The following is a 26,347-nucleotide window of genomic DNA, read 5'->3' on the forward strand; positions in this document are numbered from 1 at the left end:
TGTGACCGTTATGTGATGACCCTTAGGCCGCTTTATATAACAAATTTCATAGAATAGACTTTTACTGTTTCATATTTTGGTAAGATTTTTGTTTTTACGCAATTCAATTGCATCATATTTTAGTTTACACAGAATTAACTGAATAATTTGTTTATTTTAACTGTGTAATGGACATTTAAAATAAAAATAAAAAAAAAAAACAAAAATATATTTCATTTAAAATTTATTAACAGTAAAGAAAAACACGCGATATTTTATATTAAAAATAGCCTATACAACATTTAAAACAGATCGCGCTTACGTCTTTGGCAAGTCTACATGCGGTGTCTGAGCCTCAAGCAAACCATTTATACATTAAAAATATAATCAAGAAGGTCTTAATACAGCTATAATTATATTAAAAATAAACTTAGGACTAAATATAAATAACATTTAATGTAATAAATATATTATTAGGACATGATTCTTTCCGAGATCACAGATAATTAACGAATGATACAGAGTCCCAGAAAAAAAAAACAACAGACGATCTTAATATATATAAATTCACAATAATTAAAAAAACATCACCAAATTCATTTGATATGTGGTTTCTTGAGCTTCAAGCTGGTAACGGATTCACAACGACATATATATTTATGTGTACAGATTAAATAATTTGCATTAAACTTATTATGTACAAAAATTTTGCACTTAATTTTTAACAAAATATACAAACACTTAAACAAATCTATCGAAAAAGCGGTACAAATTTGTACAAACAAAGATATTATTTGGCATAAAAATGGCTCAACCAGTGGAATGATTTTAAAATTATGCTGAATACAATCGAAGATATCATTTGGACAATCTTTGGCACAATAACTTAAATCTATAAAGTCTTTCGTCGACCAAAGACTTGCATTGACATTTCCATCAGGAACACGAGACCGACTAGTGAGTCCTTCCATTGCACTTTCCCTTAAAACCATCACAAATCACATGTCATGAACACTTAATGTTTCCATCACATCACATCACATCACATCACACCATCATAGTTTCATGTCACACGACAGAGTTCAGTTCATTCGGTAGAGGATTTTCTAATTTATCTATGCATTTCCTGATCGCGTCCAGTACTGTAACTATACGTCTGTCTAACGCGGCCAGGTGAGGCTCCCAAAGCACGGGATTCACGGGGTCAGCTTTCATAGAATCTCGGAGCACTTTCGATAGTGGCACGCCGTTATGGAATCTTTAGACCAAAATTATATAATATACAATTTTTTCTAAGAAAATATTATACCTGAGCTTTATAATACATAAGAATTGTGTATTTAGCATACGTACATATGTTTGAAACTTTTTCGAATCAAAATGATTTGATGTTGTTTAAATTAAGATAGTTTCAAGACAGAGAGAAGGAAAGATTTCTTACTTAAGAAGGACTGCAAGCGTAGTGTGTCTAACGGTGCAGCACTGTAGCAGTGGCGCGAGTATGCTGAGCTCGTCGTGGAACGCCTTACCGAAAGCTCGTCCCTGGTCCAGGTGCAACGTAAAAGTCTCGTTGCCGAACATTCTAGAAAATAATATGAACATTATTTTCTTAACGTGTAAATTTCTAGTCAAAAATTTCAGCAAGAAAATTTGTTAGTATCTTACAATATTATTTAAATGGAACTAACATTATTCGGATATACTTCGCGTTATTTATTTTTGTAAAAAACTACATATTCGCATCTCGTCTGGCCGTGATCACGGTTGCTCGTCGGGAGTATGTAGTTTTTTACAAAAATAAATCACGCGAAGTATATCCGAATAATATTAGTTTCATTTAAATGAATAAAACTCGCGAAAGTCTTAGATCTCGTTACAATATTAGTTAGGAAAAAATTTATTTTGAATTGTGTTACTCCATACATACTTGAATGTCTCATAGTGATGTCTGTCCATGTTCCCAGTGAGGAAGTCGAATATCGACATGTCTATGAGATCTAACAGACGACGGCCGGAGTCGTAGGGCGGAGTACTGCGGACCTTATTAACACAAGAAAATGATTATGACAATTTTTATATACACATTAGATAAATTTTAACAAGAACTAAGCAGGCGTCTTAGAAATGTGTGTGGAATATAGTAAGTTTATTTCATTTAAGTAACTTAGCGTCATAAAGCTTTTATGTCTTTTCGATTTATATCAACGTATACGTTTCAAAACAGAAAATAATGAAATTTAAATAGCAAGTTCTAGAACCAAGTCACTTGTAAATGTGATAAAAGTAAAAGCCTAAAGAATTGAAGTTTCATTAAAAAGATGTAATAAAAGAACGGTTTCGCTGAAAACAATTGTTTGTATTTACTATCAAAATAAATTAGAGATTAAAAATTATTTAATAATTAAAAAAAAAAAACTTGTTGACTATTTTTAAACACTTTTGAAAATGTTGAATAGTCATTAATTTCCAAAAAAAAAAAATTAATTTCCAAAGGTAACATATTAATCTTTAAGAACATATGATTGATTATAAGTTAGCAATTTTTTATTTATTCCATTAAAATCAGCAATATAAACATTCGTATATACGTTTGTTAGTCACAACCAATTACAGAAGCAACACATTTTAATAAAATTTCCTATATCATTATTGTACTTCAGACAAATGTTATAGGATTTTTCTCAAACAAAATTTATAATATTCGTTTGAGATGAGATCACACGATTTCTTTACCGTATCACAGTAGTCGGACTGCAGCTCCCACTGAGCTTTCCTTCGTTTGTGATAAGATCTTCGCCAGGGATGTCTCCACACCTGCAAACAGCATCTCTTTATTATTATAATAGATCTACCCTCGACTTAAATAAGTTCACCACAGATATGGTCCGATCTTATTATTATAAGGTCTAGAAATTTATACTCATATAAAATGATAATCATTAACGAATTAAGAAGGAACGAATAGAAAGATTAACTTTTAAATATGTTACGTATTTTTCTAAAGATGTATAAAAATCGTTTTATTATACTTTGATGTTTACCGGTATTAAAATCATACTAAATGTTTTTTTCACATTATTCAACCAATCCGTTAATTAACCCACAAATATAGCGAGAAATCATTTTGAACTAGTATTAGTATTACAATTGCAAGCAATGCGAGTTTTTTAAATACCATAAATACATCTCAAATCAAACGTGTCACTTTAATATGTTGCAATGTGTCATCTGATATTTTTTATATATATATATATATATATATATATATATATATATATATATATATATATATATATATATATTATAAGTAAATTTCACTAACACAGCAACAATATAAAGGATAATCCACTTTTTTATTCTCCGTAATAAGACTGGCATTACGCAATAGTCATATGTATATCACGACCGTTACATCTCTTAATTACTTCTATCAATTATGTGACGTTCTTTTAATCGTATATATAAATTAATAAATTCCAAAACAAACCTTACGCTCCGCTAGATCCGAGGTTGGTAGGAAAGCCGCAAAGCTGCCTTCTAACATGTCCGGATTGCCGCATATCGCGTGTCCTGTGTCGCAATAGTACGAACACTTGCCGTGGAAACAGAAGTTGTTCGCTGGAGATACGAAGAACGTCTTCAAGATGTCTCCCTCAGTGACGTCATAGATCTCAGTGGTCATATTCACAACTCGACCCACCACCGGCATCGCTCGACGGAAACCGAGTATCCTGGTTAAAGGGTATCCGGTCAGTTAATTTCCTTAATTTGATTAGATTACAGATTTAATATAATTCAATTGGACAATATATTTAAGTGATACATCGTTGTTATCTTGTTATTATATAGGAGTAAAAAATCTCTTCTATTAGAGATAATTTCTGATTTTCCTTTTAACGTACGGATATTTCATTTTCATAATGTATTCATCTTTTTCTAGCTCGCACCACGTATGGGGGATATCAAGTTTTTATTGAATTATTCTTAAGTAGTGTTCGAAAGAGTGTAAACAAAAAGTTTTTATGCATTGAACGTTTCATAATAGAATGAAATGTCTCTATTTAGTTCAAATTAGAAGTTAACCGCATTAAATTACTACTGTAGTATACATTAAGGGGGGTAAGCTTACAAAGATCTATACAGATTCAGTGACAACCCTAATTAGTTTAAATTGCTGTTTGTAATTGGTCTCTGTTAGGCTGCAGTGTGTTATTACATCTTCAACATTACATATTAATTAAGTAAAGCACTAACCGATGAGGTTTTAATGTACCATATTTGTCACTCTAGCTTGTAAGGTTTTACTTTAAAATTACAACATCCTTTAAAATTTAATAGTTTTTTTTTTATTAAACATACCTGTCAAGATGAAAAGCAGCAATTTCAGCGTTATGCCGCTCATAGTCTGAGAAGTAGAAGTGATTAGGTAGAGTTTGTACATCCCGGGCGAACCTACGAAATTAAAGAAAATACGGTGATATATTTAAAATTTATCAAACATTTTAGTTTATTATAAAAAAAACGTTTTATAAAGCCAGTAAGCCCACAGATCAGATGTTAATCTAATATCTCGATATATTTTGTCCCTTTCAGAAAGCAGTTAATTTTATAATGGATAAATGTTGGTAAGGCGGCAGATTGAAAGATACGACACGGCATCTGTGATCAAAGTACCATCAGCGATTATCTTAAACAAGCACAGCTCAACTTAATATTCCACAGAGATTTTAAGATTCATAATCATTATACGAAAAAATTTTTCAATGCAAACTTTACTTTACTCGTATCTTCTACGGCTACGGGTTCTTAACGACACCACATATAAAAGTTATTAACCGATTCAATATATTTACTATTGCGTTTATATTTTACGGTTACACAAACAGGAATAATAAATAAATTATATAAACAAAGTATTACGAGTAACGAGATAAGACTTCGACTTATCGACTTCGCACTAAGATAACCCCGCGGTGGGGTTGAATCAGATTAAAAAAAACTGTTACAAATAATTAGAATATTCTTATATTTAAATCTAAATCTTTATAGCTTTTAACTTTATATTATTTGACATCCAAGAACAAGGCAATCTATGAGATAAAATTGACAGTCTATCTCGTTACGTACTTATAACACAACGTCGAGTAATGAATACTTTACGGCCATTTTATTTAAGTATTCCTGCATCCATTAAATCCGAACTTGTACCTGATAACAAATAGGCCGATAGTGTTCAGAACTATTAAGTCATCGGAAACTCTGATTGTGGCCAAGTAAAACAAATAATACTTAACGCTTACACGATATGTTTAATTGATTATTATCACACTTATTACTTTCGGATATTGTCTTTAAGAACTATAATAATATAAATTAAAGATAATATGCGGAAATAATTAAACAATCAAAACAAAACCCACGTTAAACAACGCGATGTTTTTCCATGTTCAAATATATTAATTATTTAGTGTCATTGGATAATGGCATGTAAAATGAATGTCTAAATCATTTAAAATTTAGTACTTAATCAATGGAACGGATGCGGAACGTTTAAAAGTCACTGGAATCGAAGCTGGTTAGATAGCAGTGATTCAGGTAACGTATGACCAGGGAGCCGGTCGATTTATGACGCTACCGACTACACTCAATTCTACAATTTAAATCGAATATATAGGACACTGTGTTGTGAAATAATCAAACTTCAGACGGTAGAAATTAAATCACGTATACAGATTTTGCTTTTGTCCTTTATAGTATTGAATATTTTTTTTATTTTCTGTAATAGAAAATATAATTCTATATGGTTTTTATTAAGAATATTTTATGGTTATATTTAACTTAATTTATCGGCGCTTCATTATCAATATTTCTCTTATATTATATAAAGATAACGTGTTTGCGATGTCTTAAATGTCCACACAAAGTAAAACAACGGAACAATAATAATTTAAATTGTAAATATCTAACCGTTTACATCCATAGGAAGTGTACTTGTTTATTAGAATAACATTATATATCATATATTAAAAAATATACTATCATAGAGCAAATAAAGGCGCAGTCTCTTTCTTATCTCTCGGCAATAAACTTTCCGTTCAAATCGTCCTACTAGATAGAACTAATCACATACCTTCAATAAACTTGTGACCTATAAACCTATCAAGGAGGGTCAGTATCGCAATTTATTGTCCCTAAGCAAATAGCGCCGGTATCACAAAGATCACTTGTCAAAGGGTAATCCCTTGTGAACATAGACTTCTTATAAAACATTTTCTTTAACCGATGCCTTCATTGTTTGATCCCGATCTTTCGCCAACGTATTTTTTTTGTTTAATTTTTATTTCTTCTTAGCATATCCTAAGTAACGGCGAAGTGTTGAAAGCTCCTGACATTTGATATGTGCCGGGGGCCGACTGACAATAATCTTTAGGGGATTCTAAAGTTACCAGTCATCATCACATCAAATTAAGAAAATTATTTTATATTTGCTTATTAAAATGGAACTTTCTTATCTTTCTACTTTACATCGTAAAATATTCTATTATATTTTATGTCCATCATTCAGATTCGAACATAATATTGTACACTTACTTAGAAGTATGAGTACACTTACTTAGAAAAACTTATCCCCGTTTCTAACTTCGAACAAAAATATGTTCTCTTGTATAGTTTAACGATATAACAACAATAGAATATAGAAGTCGGAAAAACTCGCGCTTGTTCAGGACAAGAAGGCTCTAAGCCGATCGGGAACCTTCTCGAAGTTTGCTGAATGGATCTCAACAAGGTGACGGAACTTATAAATTTGTTCAGAACACACTCGTAACTTACCAAAGTGCGCAAAAATATTGGACCAACAACACAATATATTGAAAATATTGCTCTCACCTCATCGGTTTGAATAAAGCCTGCACGCCATTTGGATAGTCGATGATGAGCTTCAGTTGCGTTCCTCCTTCCTTTTGTTCTGGAAGATAACACTTCATATAATCTCACTGTTATATAACACTCAACTTGAATACTTAAAAAAATTAAGCTGAAATTAACATTCAGTTTATAGCAACAATAACGTCTTTAACAAAGATTCCACATTTTGCTGTATTGATGTGTCTAAATTAACCAGTACTTATTTTAAGCTTTATACTTCTGAAATTAACCATTACCTAACAGTTACCAGGAGAATAGAGAACTTATTGAGACAATATTTTTTTCAAAAAAATATCAAAAAACCTATCTTAACCCACAGACACTTCTCACCATAACCCCTACGTTCCGTCGCTGGTAAAAATACCAAAGGACCTTAACAAGAGCAATATTATTTATTTTGTATAATAAATATGTAATTCAATTAAAATAACTCAATGTCTAGCATTTAGTATGACCTTCACAACAAATGAATTAGATATTAAGGCTAAGCTTGAAAGTTGTTCAATAAACCGACCGAGTGGCATACATTAAACAATTATAAAGGATACTAAAAATAGGAAATTGAAATGTGATAGTGTTTTAACAATGAAATCCATTTAGTGATCTAAATATTTAATCACAATTCAAAATAAAGGGCGAGATTGTTGTGGCACCGGACGAGCCCCTCTGATTGAACCAGCCCTCATTTAATATACATACGAACTGCTTAACTTTGTAAAGGTCCACTATTGTTGTGATGAAATCCATATTTGGTACTACAAATACATATTCGGTCTTCCATATTTGTTTGAATAACGTTTTACTTATATACTATAATGCATATGTATATATTTGGCACTTTTTATAATGAATATTAAGCATTAAGGAGATTGTTTTAACACAATAAATGTTAATTTACAATAAGAAAACATGCATGTTTATAGCTTTATATTTCTTAACATAAAACTGCGTGTTAACTTTAAGATGGCATAGTTAAAACTGGGATTAAAATTATTAGGTATTATATATAGATTCATAAAAAAAATAAACATAAATATAAAAGGAAAATAAACCTATCTATGCTATGCATTGTAATGTTTTTTTAGTAACACGTCATTATATTGTTAATTATATAATGGAACATATTACATTATATATTACTTTATTATAAGCGAATCATCTCCAGATAAATCAAGTCCTCACATGCTTATATGCTTCAAATAGAGATCTTTGTTTTTAGGTCCGCTGATTAATAATTTAAACGTAAATTTGGTTATAGCACATAAATGGAATGTAACTTGCAATTTATGAAGTCGCTATTTTAATACAGTAAACTAGTTTTACTTGGTGATTGTTTCGTGTTGCAATTCGGCACATTTGAATTTACTACTGGTTTTGATTCTACATTACAAAAACGCCACGGCAGTAAACATAGCTTCGGTTAGTTGTGTAACCAATGAGAACCCCATTTTAATAATATTATTGAAAATCACATTGTTTAAACTCTACGATATGTAAGTATTACAAGATATGTTATAAAGCCAACAAGATTGGCTCTGAAACATGTCAATTGTCTGAAAATGTAAAAGACGCTGTGACCTTGTTTATTTTATAAGACTCGATGATCAGCAAACCATGTTATAAAATTAAGATGAGATGTCTATATGTCACGTACCAACATGTAGGATGGGTTCAAAGGTCATGTCGCGAAGAATGGCGCTGACCAGCGGCTCTCCGTCTTCATAGAGCTCGTGTTGCGCTATTTTCAATTGAAATTTCTCCAGATTTGAGGCATTTACACTGCAACAAACGACACGTATAAGAAATTGTAAAATAACATTCCATTAAATAAATATCACTCGACGCATCCTGACCCTAAATAAAAATGTGTTAGGAAAGTAGATCTAAAAGTGAATCCAATAGTATAGCTACTTATTATGTCCCTCACACATTCTTAAACCTGGTCGTTAATGTCGAGATTTACATGGAAGATTTTCCTGAGCGTGTTGGTTTTGGCTGCGTGGTACATGGGTGGACGTGAGTTGGTTGCGGCGGCACTCCAGGCGACGGTGCGACACTGAATACTAAGGAGCCTACATGTAACGTTCTCGATTTGTGGCATACTCCGATAACCTGCATTCGGAAATCAAACCGTCTGCTAGGAAATTTATTGACTCTTATTGTGTGAATTTGCGTCCGTCAAATCGTTATTCTTAATAAAAAGTTGAATCGTAAACTGTCGATTGATTTGAATTTAAGTCTCGATTAAATGAACAAGAAAAGAAAATTCCCAAACACGATATAGTAAAATTTTATCCATCAAAGACACTCCTTGTTAAAGCTAGACTTGTGGACAATCTTCTTAAAAATAATTTTTTTTTATGAGCTTAGATTTACGTAACCATTATTAATGTTAAAAAAAAATTTTATTATATTTCTTTTTTAAATCGCGAACAATAACAATGACTTTTTAAATAGTCGTTAATTACAAACAGAATAAATACATAATTAAAATGAAGGTAAATAGTGTGAATATACTTATAATTTTTGTATAGTTCCAATAGGTACAATTTTTCACGCTTAAAATCTTTCTAGAACCCAATGAAGCAGTTTTATATAGTAATACAATTATAGTGACATTAAATTATGCAAGTTCCATTATGAGTCCTATTAAAACTCGTATAATATCAGCATATGCATTCTTATATCAAAACATTTTTGTGTCCTTCAGTTGGCGCAGGTAAGAATACATAATAAATGATGTTTAAACCACACACTAGAGAGTCTCTAATTTGCAGTAAAGAAAATGTCGCTCAGAATTTAACCATTTGATATAAAAAAAAATCGTATATGAGGTAAAAATGTGGCAAAAATTATTCATACATCAAAGCAACCCCTTTTTAGTGATACACGAATATAGTCATATCTGGTACAGCGTTTGAGGAAGCCTTCATGCATTCATTCCATTTAGTTTTATTGTCAAAGATCCGCGCCTATCTCAAGGCAGCCCTGTAACTGGATTTTAAATAAGATTCCCAGCAAAGCTGGTGAAATTCGTTTTACAAGATAAAAAAAGGTCACTTTGTCTGCTACATTATAGAATCAGTTCATCGTAGAAGTATGATATTATGATCCCTTTTATAGTTATATCACAAAATATCCCTTTATATCCAAGAAATATAAAACTGAGAGAACGGGCGTGTTTTTTCATTCCACTAGCCGTGTTCCTAGGAGATTTTGTCTAATATTTACTTTCATGAAATTACGTCAAGCGTCGGCCAACCTGTTTGGTTTTGATGCATACTTCAGAGCTCTGAGCCTGCTCCGTAGTAGATGAAAAGACGGCTTTCGAGACATATTCAGCTATTCTTGAAATGGGATATTCGCGTTACAATCTAGCTTTTTACTTGCATTTTAGTCCAACGATCAAAAATATTGGCTCGGAGACTTATGAAATAAAAGTAATATATTAAAATTTAACATTCATATCAAAGGCAAGTTGAATCTTAACTGCAATATTCATTTTATCAAAGTTTAATTGCGGCAATAACGAAGTAAGTAACGCTTAATTCGGCGACTTTCTGTGCTCCATAAATTGTACTTGTAGATGTCAGCTGTCGACAACTTTCGCAAATTTTCCGTATAATGTCCTTTTCGGGACCGTTTTTCGCAGAATAATTTTAATTAATATTCTTTATCCTGGACATTATTTTTTGTGTATTCTTTAATGTTTAATATTATATTTGATATAGTTTAGCGCAATTCAAATAAACAAATTTATAAAGAGTGTGTAGGATGTTAATATCATTTACCTTGGTTCCAAGTCCTCCATTTCACCGATGGTAGGGTTCTCGGGTCTTAAGACGTTCAGATCTCGATGGGGTGGCACCACCACAGGGTTGTCATCAGACTTCCCCTGCAACTGGAAGACCAGTATCCTCTGCAGGTCCTCGAATCTATCAGCAGGTGTCGCCGGCGTCCTAGGTTCAGCGTCGCCACCACTCGTCTCACTCGGAGCCGACTGCTCGTACTCTCGTGAACCATTGCTACCATTACTACACAAAAAACGTTATCAATAACGATTTGTTTCTTTAGGAGTTACAAAATAAACAAACACACATGTCAAACTTATAAGTTCTCCCTTATAAGTTCTCTGCCATATGTTATGAAATTCAAATACATCTGACGACCTTATAAAACTCATAAAATATTAACTAAAGATGTTATTATATTTCATATTTTCAATTTAATCCTTTTACAATGACAAAGGTAATAACAAATAAGTCTATTAATAAAGCACTATAACATAAAGAGCCCTTCAAAATCTTAAGAAAAGCTCCAATTGATATCAACCGATTGTGTTTGCGAATTTTACTATTTACCTTAATATTTTGCAAATTAATTGCTTTGTGTACTATAGTGGTTCGATTGATACTTATATTGTCTTTTCCGTTATGTAAAAGAGAGCCTCAATTATTAATTCTAATAACAGGTTATTTAAAGCTGTACTTCATAAAACCCAGTAGTCTCTTACATAACAATTTTTAAATATCGAATAAGAAAAAAACAATATCATAGAAAATCATAGTTTTATTTATTTTAAATAATACAATGATTTTATAATCATAAATAAACAAGTAAATAAAAAAATTATAACAGTTAAAAAAAAATGGTTCTACCCACTCAGTATAATACGTATTAGTTTTTGTTATAGTATATGTGTAGAAAAGTAATATCTAAAATGTTATCTGTGAACTTGTGCTGCCATCTGTGATGGTTTAGTTAACGTCAAAACTACTTTAAATAAAAACGTTAGTTCTGTTCTGCACTAAATAGCGTTGTTTTATTATAGGTTATGGGCCCAGAAAATTAATGAAAAGTAGTGTTTTAACAAGTATTTCGTCACGGTACGAGTGTTAAAAGGACTGTTTCGACACGCGTTTACACTGTGTTGTGTAGATTGGCTGGACATTCGTGAAATAAAAGTATTTTATTCAGAATTACGATGGCGGCAAACTACTTGGTAAATGTACCCAAATTACGCGGGCGGGAAAATTACAGCGAGTGGAGCTTCGCGGCAGAGAATTTCCTAATCCTTGAAGGCATGAAACATTGTGTAAAGCCAGAAGGAGCTGTAGTAGGAGCTGCAGACGACGAGAAAACTCGAGCAAAATTGATTATGACAATCGACCCGTCTTTGTTTGTACATGTGAAAAGTGTAAGAACAACGAAAGAACTCTGGGATAAACTACAACAGTTATTCGATGACAACGGTTTTTCAAGAAGGATAAATCTGTTACGGAATCTAATTTCGATAAGATTGGAAAACTGCAGTTCAATGACGTCCTACGTGACTCAAATTATTGACACGGCTCAAAAATTAAGTGGCACGGGTTTTGAAATAAATGACCAGTGGACAGGCTCATTGTTATTAGCAGGATTGCCGGATCGATTTTCACCGATGATCATGGCAATTGAGCATTCAGGCATTAGCATAACGGCTGATTCTATCAAATCGAAATTGTTAGACATGGAGTCAACCATAGAGGAACGTGATGAAGTTGGCGGCGCGTTCGCAGCTCGTTCGAATTCTAAGTACAAGAAAAATAAAATGGCGTCAAGAAAAAATGTCAATGTTGGTAGCACTGCCGATACGTCAAAGTCAAACGTGACATGTTACAGATGTAAACAAAAAGGCCATTATAGAAATCAATGTACTAATAACGAAAATAACGCGTCGAACTTCAAGGAAAAACCCCGAATGCAGTCTAATGCGTTTAGTGCTGTGTTCCTGAGCGGGAATTTCAGTAAAAATGCATGGTATATTGACTCTGGAGCCAGTGTACACCTTACGGCAAATGAAAGTTTGGTTATGAATGCGTCGTATGATCAGAAACAGGAAATTATCGTTGCGAACAGTGAAAAGTTGTCAGTTTTGTGTTCTGGCGATGTGAAAATTATAACTACAACTGGTGATATTGATTACGAAATTATGGTTGAAGACGTTTATTGTGTTCCAAGTCTGGCGACTAACTTGCTATCAGTCAGCCAACTCATAAGCAAAGGAAACAAGGTATCTTTTTCTGATAGTAGTTGCTCGGTATATAACAAAAATAATAAGTTAGTAGCAACAGCATTACTAGAAAATGGAGTGTACAAAGTAAACTTACAAAACCAGGAACATTTGGCTGCATCAGTTGTATCAGGTGTTACATGGCATCGCAGATTAGGACACATAATAAAGACTACCTGAATCAGATGAAGACTGCAGTACAGGGTATGTCTTTTGATGAAAAAGTGGATATTGGTAAATCTTCATGTGATACATGTTGCGAAGGCAAACAGTGTCGGTTACCTTTCAAGAGTATCAATCAGAGAAGCAGTGACCTATTAGATATAGTCCATACAGATATCTGTGGGCCTATGGAAAATATATCCATAGGAGGATCCAAATACTTCTTGTTGTTTGTCGATGATTGTAGTCGAATGGTGTTTGTTTATTTTCTAAAACACAAGAATGAGGCTTTGAGGTGTTTCAAAGAATTCAAAGCCCAGGTGGAAAATCAAACTAAGAAGACAATCAAAGTATTAAGGAGTGATAATGGATTAGAATACTGTAATAAAGAGTTTGACAATCATTTAAAAGGTGCTGGCATAATACACCAAAAAAGTAATCTATACACACCGCAGCAAAATGGATTATGTGAGCGATTCAATCGTACTATTGTTGAAAAGGCAAGATGCTTACTCTTTGATGCCAACCTAGGGAAAGAATTCTGGGGTGAGGCTACTAACACGGCAGTATATCTACAGAATCGAAGCGTGGCTGCAGCATTGGGTAATAAGACACCGTATGAGATATGGACTGGCTGTCAGCCCGACATAAGCCATATCAGAATCTTCGGTAGTACTGCAATGGTCCATGTAGCTAAAGAGAAGCGCAAGAAATGGGACAAGAAGTCAGAAAAATGCATTCTCCTTGGATATCCAGAAAACATAAAGGGATACAGGCTGTATAACCCAGAAACAAAGAAAATATTGACTAGTAGAGATGTGGTTATAATAGAGCAGGAATCAAAATCTGAATGTCAGATGGAAGTTTCCTCTCAGAGTTTTGATTCAGTGGGGGAAGAAGAAGTTAATATAGATGAACCAAACTCGGAATCTGACCACACAGATAGCTCAGAGGACACATTTCTGGATGTGGTTGATGAGACATATAAACCTAGTGATTCTGAAGCTGAAGATATCCCGCAGATTAGACCTCAAAGACCTACACGAGAGAGGAAGCAACCAGACAGGTTCAAATGTTCAAATTTTTGTGCTGGTGAGAGCACATATGATGATGTGACAGGATTGTCTCTTCAGGATGCCTTAGCCGGACCTGAAAAAGAACAGTGGAAAATAGCTATGGCTGAAGAGTTACAAAGTTTCAAAGAGAATGATGCATGGGAGATTAGCAATCCTCCTCAAGATGTTAGAGTTGTAAAGTGCAAGTGGGTGTTACGTAAAAAATATGATTGTGATAATAACATTCGGTTTCGTGCGCGTTTAGTGGCGAAAGGTTTTTCACAAGTTCAAGGTGTGGACTATACTGACACTTTCTCACCTGTAGTGAGGCATACCACATTGCGGCTTTTATTTGCTCTGTCTGTTCAACTTAATCTTGATATAACACATCTTGATGTGACAACTGCTTTCTTGTATGGAATTCTTGAAGAAGACATTTATATACAAATACCTGAAGGTTTTTCTGAGAAAGTAGAGAAAGGTCAAGTTCTTAAATTAAAGAAATCTATGTATGGTTTAAAACAGTCTTCAAGAGTATGGTACAAGAGAGTAGAGGAATGTCTTTTAAAAATTGGCTTTGTTAAATCTAAGATAGAACCTTGTATGTTTTTGAAAACACAGGATAAGTTAAAAACTATTGTTACTCTGTATGTCGACGATTTCTTCATTTTTTCAAATGATATTATAGCTACTAAGCACTTAAAAGATGTTTTATCTGACAATTTTAAAATTAAAGATTTAGGTGAAATCAAGAAATGTCTTGGAGTAAATGTAAAAGTAAATAAATGTGAGAAAACAATATCAATAAGTCAGGAAGATTATATTGATCAGCTGTTACTTAAATTCAAAATGAGTCAATGTAAAACTGTTCAAACTCCAATGGAGACTAAGTTACATGCATCTAAAGATGAGAATAATGTAGATAAGTTATTGTTTCCTTATCAACAAATGATAGGTTCTTTAATGTATTTAGCGGTTCTTACAAGGCCAGACATTGCATTTGCAGTTAGCTTTTTAAGTCAATTTAATAATTCCTATACCAAACAGCATTGTTCATATGTAAAACGCATATTGCGATATTTAAAATTGACCAAACATTATGGTTTAAAATTTTCTGCAGATGGGAACTCTGTCATTGAAGGATTTGTAGATGCTGATTGGGGTGGGAACACTATTGATAGAAGATCCTACACGGGTTTCTGTTTCACTTTGTCAGGTTGTGTAATTTCTTGGGAGACAAAGAAACAGAAGACCGTGGCTTTATCAAGCAGTGAAGCCGAGTACATGGCTTTAACTGAAGCATGTAAGGAATCTCTTTATTTAAGAAATTTACAGTTTGAAATAACTAATAAGAAGTACACTATTGAATTATATAATGATAACCAGAGTGCATTAAAGTTAACTCAAAATCCAATCTTTCATAAGAGAAGCAAACACATTGACATACGTTATCATTTTTCTAGAGAATGTGTAAATAATAATATTGTGAATGTTAAATATTTACCATCAGCTGAGATGCCAGCTGACTTACTTACAAAGAGCTTGTGCTCTAATAAGCATTATTATTTATTGGATAAGTTGGGGTTCAGCACATATGTTAAAGTTAATAATTGTTCATTATACTGATTTTTATCAATATAACATTGTTAGATATAGTGGGGGTGTAGAAAAGTAATATCTAAAATGTTATCTGTGAACTTGTGCTGCCATCTGTGATGGTTTAGTTAACGTCAAAACTACTTTAAATAAAAACGTTAGTTCTGTTCTGCACTAAATAGCGTTGTTTTATTATAATATGCATATAAGTATTAAAAATGTTCACGAGCAAAGTCATGGATAACAGATAACTAGTAGCTTATATAAACGTTATCCCCTTATGATAACAAAAGCTAAGAGTTTGAACGGGTAATGAGACTATGCCTTAATAGATTCCGTTTAGGGAGTTACTTCAAATTTAAAAACTCTTAATATCCCGTTAAGAAAATCCTTTAGCTGTTAAAGAGAATATACCATTACCTTCATAATACAAATGCATTTTAGATAAATGGAAAGTACTCAGGAAAAGAATACGAGATATTTTTGAATAATTAAAAAACTCAGATTTTTTTTTTTTATAAAAATAAAATTTGCTGGAAAATATTCCATTTGAAATGATATTATTTGTTTCAACTAAATACATTGTAGTTGTTCAAATTTAGTTTTAAATTTAATTTATACAATGCGTTGTACATTCGGATGATGATATGAAACAATATTTGTATATTTGGTTTCTAGAATTACTTTCGTGAACAATAAAACCAGTCCTTGTAAGCGTTAATTGTTAAGATTTTTGTTTGCCGGCCCATTGTGGAGATATGACGTTTTTGATTGTACACAAGCATTGTTCTTTGAAATAAAAGCATTGAGTGGCAAACTCATATTTCGTTTACTTAACATATTTGCCCAGCCGAGGTGACAAATTAATTAATGTATTGTTCTTAAACAAAACCTGTCACTCCAATAAAGTTAACGTAAAACTGACGTAGACACTGCAAACACTGCGCTAACCAAAATAACAGTCCGACGTAAACATTGGTGATATGTACTTTAAACATTAACAAAAAGCATCATATCTAAGTCTTGTATAAGAAATTTATTTGTCACAATACTCAAAACATTTATACTTATTTTGATTTTCTCATATATGTCGGTCTTGCACTATATACTATGTGTATTTTAAGTTATGTTAATTTTATTGTTATCTCATAACCGAAATGCTTTCTTTCAAAAGTATCTTATTCTTATTCTTATGAACTTTTATCAGCAACAATAAAAGTGGTGTAGCTGAACGACCACAGATTAAAAAAATATTTTTCATCCAAGATCCTTTACTATTCACTATACTCAGATGTTCAGGTTTAAGTATTCATGCGTCGAATTTTCGTTGTAATATAAATCTATATTATTATTTTTAACACATTGTTTGTTACTGGGAACAACGTAAACAAGATATATTCCGTTGTATATCTTGTTATGTTGTTCATTTCATTACCTAATGCATTTTTCCTCATCCTGATTGTACGTGAATATAAAGTCGCAGAGAAAGAATACATTTACACATAATTTATTTAAATTTACCACATGTTTGGATTAAAGACATACATACTTTTTTATTATACATTTAACTTTTTGATTACTTTGTGAATATCTATATCTCAAATGAAAAGAAACGGAAATTCAAGAGCTAATTACAATAATATATTGTTCGTTAGAAAGTACTTCAGATAATTAGGAATCCTAAAATCAATATAATTAATTAATTGGTTAATAAATTATTTATTATTTATTTGTTTAATTTGATGTAAGAAATGGTAAATCTTTTGGAATTTCCTATTTAATGTATGAGCAAATTCTGACGTAACAACGGCAAAAATTATTTTATCTTTAAGCAGAAAAATGAGGGAACTAAATTAATGTTTAAAACCTACTTACTGTGCTTCGATAAAATGATATTTATAAGTGACAAAAAACTTCTTACTCGAAAAAGCCTACTTCTTTAGATGTATAACATTAATAACGTTAATAGATTCCTTTTATAAATAAATATAAACTTGTAATAGTTTTTTTAAAGTAGCCAACTTAATACTTCTTTTTTATGTAAAATACAATACTTTATTAACGTTTTCATTACATAAAATTGCAATTGGAACGTTATTGGTCCAAAATTTTTTCATACAAATATTATACAGAAAAAAAATACCCATACATTTAAATATTGTCTATATTGTTGAAGTAATTAATTGTATATGATATTATCGATGAGCTTAATTCTTCATAAATTTCGCTAACTGATTAAAATCCTGGTTTTAACACTTGATAGCAACAATGATATGGTTACAGAGGAAATACTGTTGTTGTAAATGCCTTTTATACTATAGATTGAACATTTCAACATTTCGCTGTCACATTTAAAACCGGATACCATTACACACCATGTGATAAAAGCTAATTTCCCTCTATTTAAGTGTTATTTTTGACGCCATTTTCCATTCATTCATTCATTCTTTGCTATACAACTAATAATTAAACAATACAAATTAATTATCAGTAAATTAATTTTCTTATAATTAACCGGCATTTACATATAACGTGATTCAGATTAATTCGCCCAATTAATTAATTAGTGTGCTGAACGAGGCGGGGAAGGCCCTGGAGAAGATAATGGCCACCCGTCTCGTTCGGCACCTGGAGGAAGGCTCGGGCCCGGGACTGTCAGAGTCCCAATTTGGGTTCCGAGCCCGTCGGTCGACCGTCGATGCCCTCAAACGCCTGAGGGCGGTGACGGAAGAGGCGGAACGCAGAGGAGAGGTAGTGTTGGCAGTGTCGTTGGACATCGCCAACGCCTTCAACAGCCTCCCACACAGCGCGATACAGGTGGCACTCGAGTACTTCGGAGTGCCCCTGTATCTGAGGAGGCTGATAGGCGACTACCTCTCCCAGAGGAGGGTGGCAGTCGAGAACCGGAGGGGGTCCATAGAGTGGTGGACAGTCGAAAACGGCGTTCCACAGGGTTCGGTCTTGGGACCTGTCCTGTGGAATGTCGGGTATGACTGGGTCCTGCGGAGTCGCCTCCTCCCCGGGATGGGTGTCATTTGCTATGCAGATGACACCCTCGTCTTATCCCGGGGACGGAGCTACAAGGAGGCGGCGCGGCTGGCCGAGGTCGGTACTGATCTCGTGGTCAGCCGCATAGAGAGGTTGGGGCTTCGGGTCAGAATCGACAAGACCGAAGCCCTCCTCTTCCGCGGGACTGGGCGGAAAGGACCCCCGCCGGGTGCCACCCTTCTCATAGGAGGAGGGAGGGTCAGGGTGAGCCCGACCATGAAATATCTGGGGCTCACCCTTGACGGAGGGTGGACCTTCGTGCCCCATTTCAGGGAGTTGGGGCCGAAGGTCATGAGGACGGCAGGTGCGCTGGGGAAATTCCTCCCGAACCTCGGAGGACCCAGCGCAGCTTGCAGGCGGCTATACTCTGGGATCTGTCGGAGTATAGCCACGTACGGTGCTCCCGTTTGGGCTGATCGACCGATGAGCCGCGGGGTCAAGGCCCTACTGCGCTCGGCGCAAAGGGCACCCGCGGTGAGGGTGATTAGGGGGTACCGTACGGTCTCCTGGGCCGCAGCGACGGCTCTTGCTGGCGATCCGCCCTGGGATCTTGTGGCGTCGGTTCTCGCCGAGGTGTTCTCTTACGTCTCGGGTAGGAGGGCTCTCGGAGAGAACCCTTCGTCAGAGGAGATCCGGGCGGTTCGCCGGCAGGGGGAGTCGCGCCTTATGCGGGAGTGGGGGGAGGACCTGGCGGGCCAGCCGTACGGTAAACGTACAACGGCTGCGCTCCGTCCGGTCCTAGAGCGTTGGATGAGGCGGAAACGCAAACCCCTTACTTTCCGTCTGACGCAGGTTTTCACCGGGCACGGCTGTTTCGGTGACTACTTGTGTCGGGTGGCCAGGAGAGAGCCGGGAGGAGGCTGCCATGAGTGCGGCGCTGCGGTGGACTCAGCCCAGCACACCCTCGAGGTGTGCCCGAGATGGGCTGCGCAGCGCCAAGACCTTGTGGCGGCGCTCGGCGGAGTGGGCTTGTCGCTTTCGAGTGTCGCGGAGAAGATGCTTGAGAGTGACAGGTCCTGGATGGCGGTGTCCTCCTTCTGTGAGACGGTTATGTCCACGAAGGAGGCATCTGAGCGGGAACGGGAGGTTGCGGCTGATGCACCCTCCCTCCGCAGACGACGGACGGGGGCGCGCCGGGGGCGATATCAACGCCTCCTCCAATAGCGCCCCTGCGCCCCGGGCTGGGGTCGGGCTGGTAACCCGGCTCCTGTGAAAGCCCGGCGTCGTCGGGGCGGTCCTAATTGCCGGGATCACCCCCTTTCTCCGAGGGAGTAAGCCCGGTCTTTGCCAGGACCGGCCAGTCGCTGGTGTGCCCTGTCGCTGACAGATCCGGGGTGCACCAACATAGCGGCCGATGGCTTTCGCAGTGGTTTTAGTGAGTAGGGACCTGCCCAGGTCGAGTCTCACACATCCTCTCCGGCCCCACCAAGGCCGGTGAGACGGCTCGTAAAAAGAGTTTCCCTGCGTCATCAAAAAAAAAAAAAAAAAAAAAAAAAAAAAATTAATTAATTAGTAGTGTTGTATTGTGATCGTTATGCGAAAGCATGACATTAGTTAAGTGTAATGTTAGATATAATTCTATAAAGTCACCCAGTTAAAACGATTCTTATTTATAGGGATTGTTGGTTCAATGTTACTAATAATGTACAATAATAATTTATACATAAAATTTATAAAATTCAACCAAAAAATATTCTGATAATCATTTACTTGGACGCGTAATAGAATAAAATTTTACGCTTAAGACGATTGATGACTAGTTAAACGGTTGTCAGTCAAGAGATTTTGTTTCAGTTTTACTAAATCTACGCTTCATAGAACGATGCAATGAGGATTTTTTTATTATTTTTATCTTTATAAATAATACTTCATAATAATTAAAGATCATACACTTTATACGTAACATGATCACACTCATCCGGTTGTTAATCAAAGGTGGGGCAAATACATCTATCAAAAATCATATTATTTTAAAGCAATTACTTAGACGTTTTTAATTTTTTTTTTTCATATTTAAATCGCAGCGGATAAACTAAACGAGTTAATATGCAACATCCTTTAAGCTGAACATTATGAATATTTACCTATATTTTAATCTTAGAGAACCAACGAACTGAATATTTATATTGTTTTCGTTCACATATATAAAAATGTTCAAAACAGAAATAATATATTATTGGAATATAAAAAATTCAATCTTTTCAAAACACATTGATCATTTAAAGAATTCAATTACCGTTTATATAATTGGTATTAATTGCTATACCCTAAAATGTATAAACATGTTAACAAGGGTCAATTTAGATTTACTATACTATGTTTTAAATATAACTAAAAAATATGTATCACAAATAAACATGTTAGACGATATCAGATGTTTTGTGTACAAGTTACAGACGGACAGCGCAAGAAAACATCGGTTCTTATCAACAAGACGCTCTCTGTCAAACTGTGTACTGAAGCTATCAATTATTACCAATTATATAAATACTTATAAACGCGTCAGTAATGATATTTATAAAACGTAATAAAAATTTAACATTTTTTTTTATAACATATAAAAGCATTATGCTAATAAACAGTATAATAAAAAAAAATCGATTCGATTATATTAAAAAAAAAAATTATCTAAATTAGTTTATAAGTTAAGATAACGTCATATTTTGTGCTCACGTTTATTTTAAATATCAATGGTATAGTATCTCTAAGATATGAGAAAAATTCTTATTACACCGTATTAGGCCACTATCAGGAGTATTATTTGAATAGCGAATAAATTGTATGCCTACATAAAAACCGATAATTTTATGAATAATACATACCGGGGACACAAATAAAACACACACCAACACAACACTAGCTCACCTTTTCTGTAGAAATCTTTTTCTAAACTCTATATACGCCGATCTTCCTTTATCCGTGTCATCGCCTATTTTGACACGTCCATGCAATGGTACCCTGTGTCCGGAGATGCCGTAGTCCATTTGTATGTCAACAATCAGCATCAGTGTGAACAGTACAAGAAATGCGCTAAGAGCGAGCGCGAGCCGCTCCTTGAGCTTCATATTCATGGTGCGCGCGTACTGTCGGCGCTGCGCGGTGTCACTGGTCGCATGCGCCGGCGCATGGTCCGGCGTAGGGGAACGTTTAGCGCGCCGCCACCGCCTCAAGCGCGCGCGCACCCACCCGCTGCCGCTGCAACAATGCCATCATTATCAAACTATCGGTCATCGCGGAAGGTTGACAAAATCTAATTTTGTTAAATGTTATTGTTTGTTGCCTGTCACTTTGTACATAAATCTTTTATTATTATCCTTTTTATTGATTTTCGAGTCTGATTTTGTTAGTTAAATTTTGTATTTGGTTCTATTAGTCCATTACCTCCACATGGTATGTGATTAGATAAGAGGAAACGAATTTCCACTAACATGACATTGTACTATGGTTATGTTTACATTTGATACCATCTTAGGTTATAATAAGACAAGGTTTGGTGCTTATCCTTCATATATTATTTAAGTTGTTTTTTAATATTCTGAAGATGTTTGTGGAAATTTTTTATAGCAGCTACATGTCTTATCATTTATAGAATTGCGCGGAAACTATTAGCAATTTTTTTTTAAGTATTTCTTAAATGTCTAAAACGTGATGATCTGAACTAGCCAGTTCATATACAAATACCAAGGAGACAGCGGTCGTGTCGCCTGAACTATTACAGACTCCAGTTACCCACGACCAAGATGTCATTATTGCGTAATGCCAGTTGATAACGTGGATATTAGAATTTTTCTTTATCGCGGATTAAGTTCAGATATTCAATATCACTGTTTCGTTTATTTGCATAAATTACAATGCAAAATTTTTATGCAAAGGGCATATCTCATTCAGCTGGATCGTCTGTCAAAACTTACATGTTTCTATCTTATGTTATATCTGAAACAACTGCTTTTTACAATCATACTACATTGGTGTGAAAAATTATATTAAACTTTAATAAAGATTCAAAAATATTTTAGAGTCCTCAAAATTTTATACTAAAACTAAAACGTCTTCAATGTATTGACTACGAAAATGAATCACAACGTGAACGGTATGTTCTTAACACAACGTCCTATAAAATTTTCAAGATTTTAATTTAATGAAAACAAAGGATTCATTACATCACCGAATATATTTGATAACTTCATTATGAGGTAAAATTTACGCTGGATACTAACTATATTATAATGAACCGCTGTAAGTTAATACATCTTAATGTTGACGCACTTATGTTTCTAATATCCGCCACATCAGCTTATCACATTGGTTTCATAACATGAGGTCTACTCGTGTTACGATAATGTGACACCAACTTCAAACTAGTCGCTTATTACAATGACATAGAGCTCAAAATAACAAGAAAATTGATGTTAAAAATTTGCAGACGACAGCATATTTATACTAGAATAATATAACGTGTAATTTCGTAATAATTGACATTCAGCAAATATAATTTCTCTATATAAAATATACAATATAAATAGTTGATATTGCAAAAGTAATTTTATCCGTCTATTTTGTAATAGCAAAAATTTAATACAAGTTAAAATATTTATTTATCAAACTTCTCAACTTTGAATAATAAGTAAGTTATTATTTATTTAACAATAGTTACTTTATAAAAATAAACCTTCAAAATATTTATTCGATCTTAAAAACATCTTCTGTAACAATATTTTTGTGCGTCACGATCTATTGTAAAACTGTTTTCATCTTCGGGGTAAAAGTGTTTTCTATAACTTTCTAGTATAAAAACACGGGGTTAGAAAACCTTTTAAAATAATATTTTCATTACCAAAATGAGATTGATGAACAGAAAGAAAATTCTTATGATGAAATTATCACGGACACGATTGAGATTTATTTCAACAAACTCTCTCACAGAATATGCTGGTGTAAAAAGTATTGTTGCCTCTAGTTAGTGTGGAGTGTAGAGCTTGAATCAATCAATACAACCTCATCGTTACTCGTCACTCAACACATACAATATAATTTTCACCTATTGAAAAATGTAATATTTGTTTGTTATGAATACAATGAATTTCAAAGAACATGCAATTAATTAATATGTAAATTATGTTATTTTTATTAATTATTTTGTACCAATTACTTCGATAAAAAAATTTATTGAAGGCGCTTAAAACATATAAATTTATGTTATTCGATTGGAATTTTTCGCTCATAACAGAAAACGTAAAATACTATTCTGAAAATATGTCTTATATTGTCGACAAAAAAATCTGGTTGTAGTTGTTCTGTTTTAAATATAAACAATATATATTGTTGCACAGTTTCCACGTATGTCATGCTCAGCCCTTCAGATTCAAGAAGTACGGAAACGAGCGAGAGAAAGACTGTATTGCCAATTATCCGATGTGCAGAGCGGCACGCAGCTCGTTAATTTATAAGTTCGCGACTAGTTAGTTAGCACCATTGAAACAAAATTGAAATATTATTAAAAAATATATGAATGAAACGAAAATAAGTGAGATAAAATCGCTAATGAAATGATTGAGTTAAATTAAGTTAATGAACTCAAGGAGAGACCGCAGCGTATTTATTTGAATACAATCTCAGTTAGCTTAGACCTGCACTTAGAGCATTAATAAAACACTCATGCACAGTAAAACGATGAAAACTCATAGCTCATTTGTTTTATCTTCGATCCTTAATCAGGGCTAAATATTTTTTTAATAATGACATCTGATTGATAATTTTCTCCACAAGTTCCTTAATTTATAAACCTAGCTAGCTAGTATAAATATTTTTTGCATATTATTGTTACCCTAATTTACGGACTTTTCACTTAAATACATAACAAGTGTCACCTGTTATTACAAAAGCAGCCACGCATAATGTCATAAAATGCACTCGCCTATAGTGTCACAATATAAGTACATGAAGCAACAATTACCGCGTCATTGCTCAAGCGGTGTGGATTTCCGAATTTGGTTTTGAAGCCAGTCTTTATGATATCTGGTCTAACTTGATAATATTGCCTTTTAATATTACAAATAAGATATCATTTAAGTAATCAATGCATATATTATATTAAAAAAATACCTAAAGAAGTTATTTTCCAGCTTGTAGTATGTATAACAAAGTGTAACGATTTTAATAAAATCGAATTTGTATAATGAAATTTTCTATAGAAAAGATATATACATGCTTTTAATGCATCTAAATAAGTACATAAAATTGACTAGTATATTATATCCGTATAAAACTACTGATGTAACTTAATTAAATATAACAAAAGACAATATTAGAAGCACACAATGAAAATCATAAAGACCAAGAACACGCTATGATCGCTTTAGTAGTTAAATAAACAAAAGCTTACAACGGCTATTCCACTTCATATATATCTTAATCGCAAACTCCATTACACGGATTTGTTCAGTATTATATATATATATAATAAATAAAATATAATGTATACAGTAAAAAAGAGTTATACTTTTTTTAAGCAACGGCTTCATTCGCACTGGAATCGTGGAATATTTTGCCAAGGTCCACGTTTTTATTTGTTGGACAGATTATAATTTTGAGTACTGTGTGGAGAAAGCAAACAGATATACTTAAATGTAATTGTTATCAGTAATAATTGACAGATGGATTGATTTGAATATTTTGTCTAGTAATTAAGATTTTCGATTCTAATTTATAGCTTTCAATAATAATTAGTTCAGAAACATTAAAAATTGTCCCTTAATGTACTTCAGGAATTTGATTGAAATAAAAATTTATATAACTATTTTCTATTTTAATTCTGAATATAATTCAATAATTAAAATTGTCTTTGTATAAGTTTTATGCAAGACATAAATAATGTGGACAAATATATTTTTTTAAATTACACAAGAAGTATGTACATATTTATTTCGTTTTTTTTTTACATATTTTTCTCCAGAACTTTATTTTTGTAATAGATATTCTTTATATTAAACTAAAACTAAATTAAATCTAATGATATAATCCTTATTTATTATCTTATGCTTATTTACAGCAAGGATCTTTCAAGAACATTTTTAAGTTTTTTATTTCATGTAGGTATATTATATTTTTCATTCAACATCAGATAATAATCTCGACGAATGTTAACAGTGACGTGAAACCTTAGTGTGAAGTAGGACATTACGTAGCATAATGCGATTTTATTACTCTTCATTATTCTATCAATACGCAAATATTACGACAATATAAGACTAAGATCATTTAAAAAAAAAAGGTTATTCATATGAATTGAAACAAAATAAACGAACTATTGAAAAATATTTAAAAAGTCACAAAATTATGATATAACTGCAATAATTACATTATCATATACAATCTTTTACGAAATATATTGAATTATATACTGGGCACTTAAATAATACAAACATGTATGCATTTTTATAATTTTATGACTATTATAAAAGAATAATATATCTATAAAAATATTTAATGTTTTATGATAATTAAATATCAATTATATTGAATATTGTAT

The 26,347-nt window shown here is 33.5% G+C and overlaps 1 protein-coding gene across 2 annotated transcripts in view; it reads right to left on the reverse strand.

Annotated features, from left to right (window-relative positions):
• Positions 1-206: 206 nt before the first annotated feature.
• Positions 207-26,347, reverse strand: part of LOC116772945 (extracellular serine/threonine protein CG31145) — a 51,714-nt gene continuing 25,573 nt past the window's right edge. For both annotated transcript variants that reach the window (XM_032665284.2, XM_032665275.2), the window contains exons 3-12: positions 21,685-22,014; positions 10,698-10,940; positions 8,561-8,685; positions 6,868-6,946; positions 4,339-4,431; positions 3,467-3,710; positions 2,713-2,793; positions 1,907-2,019; positions 1,421-1,561; positions 207-1,237 (exon numbers count right to left, since the gene is read on the reverse strand). In XM_032665284.2, coding sequence (XP_032521175.1) covers positions 1,048-1,237; positions 1,421-1,561; positions 1,907-2,019; positions 2,713-2,793; positions 3,467-3,710; positions 4,339-4,431; positions 6,868-6,946; positions 8,561-8,685; positions 10,698-10,940; positions 21,685-21,890 — 1,515 coding nt within the window. In that variant the 5' untranslated portion in view covers positions 21,891-22,014 and the 3' untranslated portion in view covers positions 207-1,047. The remainder of the gene's footprint in view (positions 1,238-1,420; positions 1,562-1,906; positions 2,020-2,712; positions 2,794-3,466; positions 3,711-4,338; positions 4,432-6,867; positions 6,947-8,560; positions 8,686-10,697; positions 10,941-21,684; positions 22,015-26,347) is intronic.

The sequence above is a fragment of the Danaus plexippus genome, chromosome 8 (genome assembly GCF_018135715.1).
Source record: "Danaus plexippus chromosome 8, MEX_DaPlex, whole genome shotgun sequence".
NCBI lineage: Eukaryota > Metazoa > Arthropoda > Insecta > Lepidoptera > Nymphalidae > Danaus > Danaus plexippus.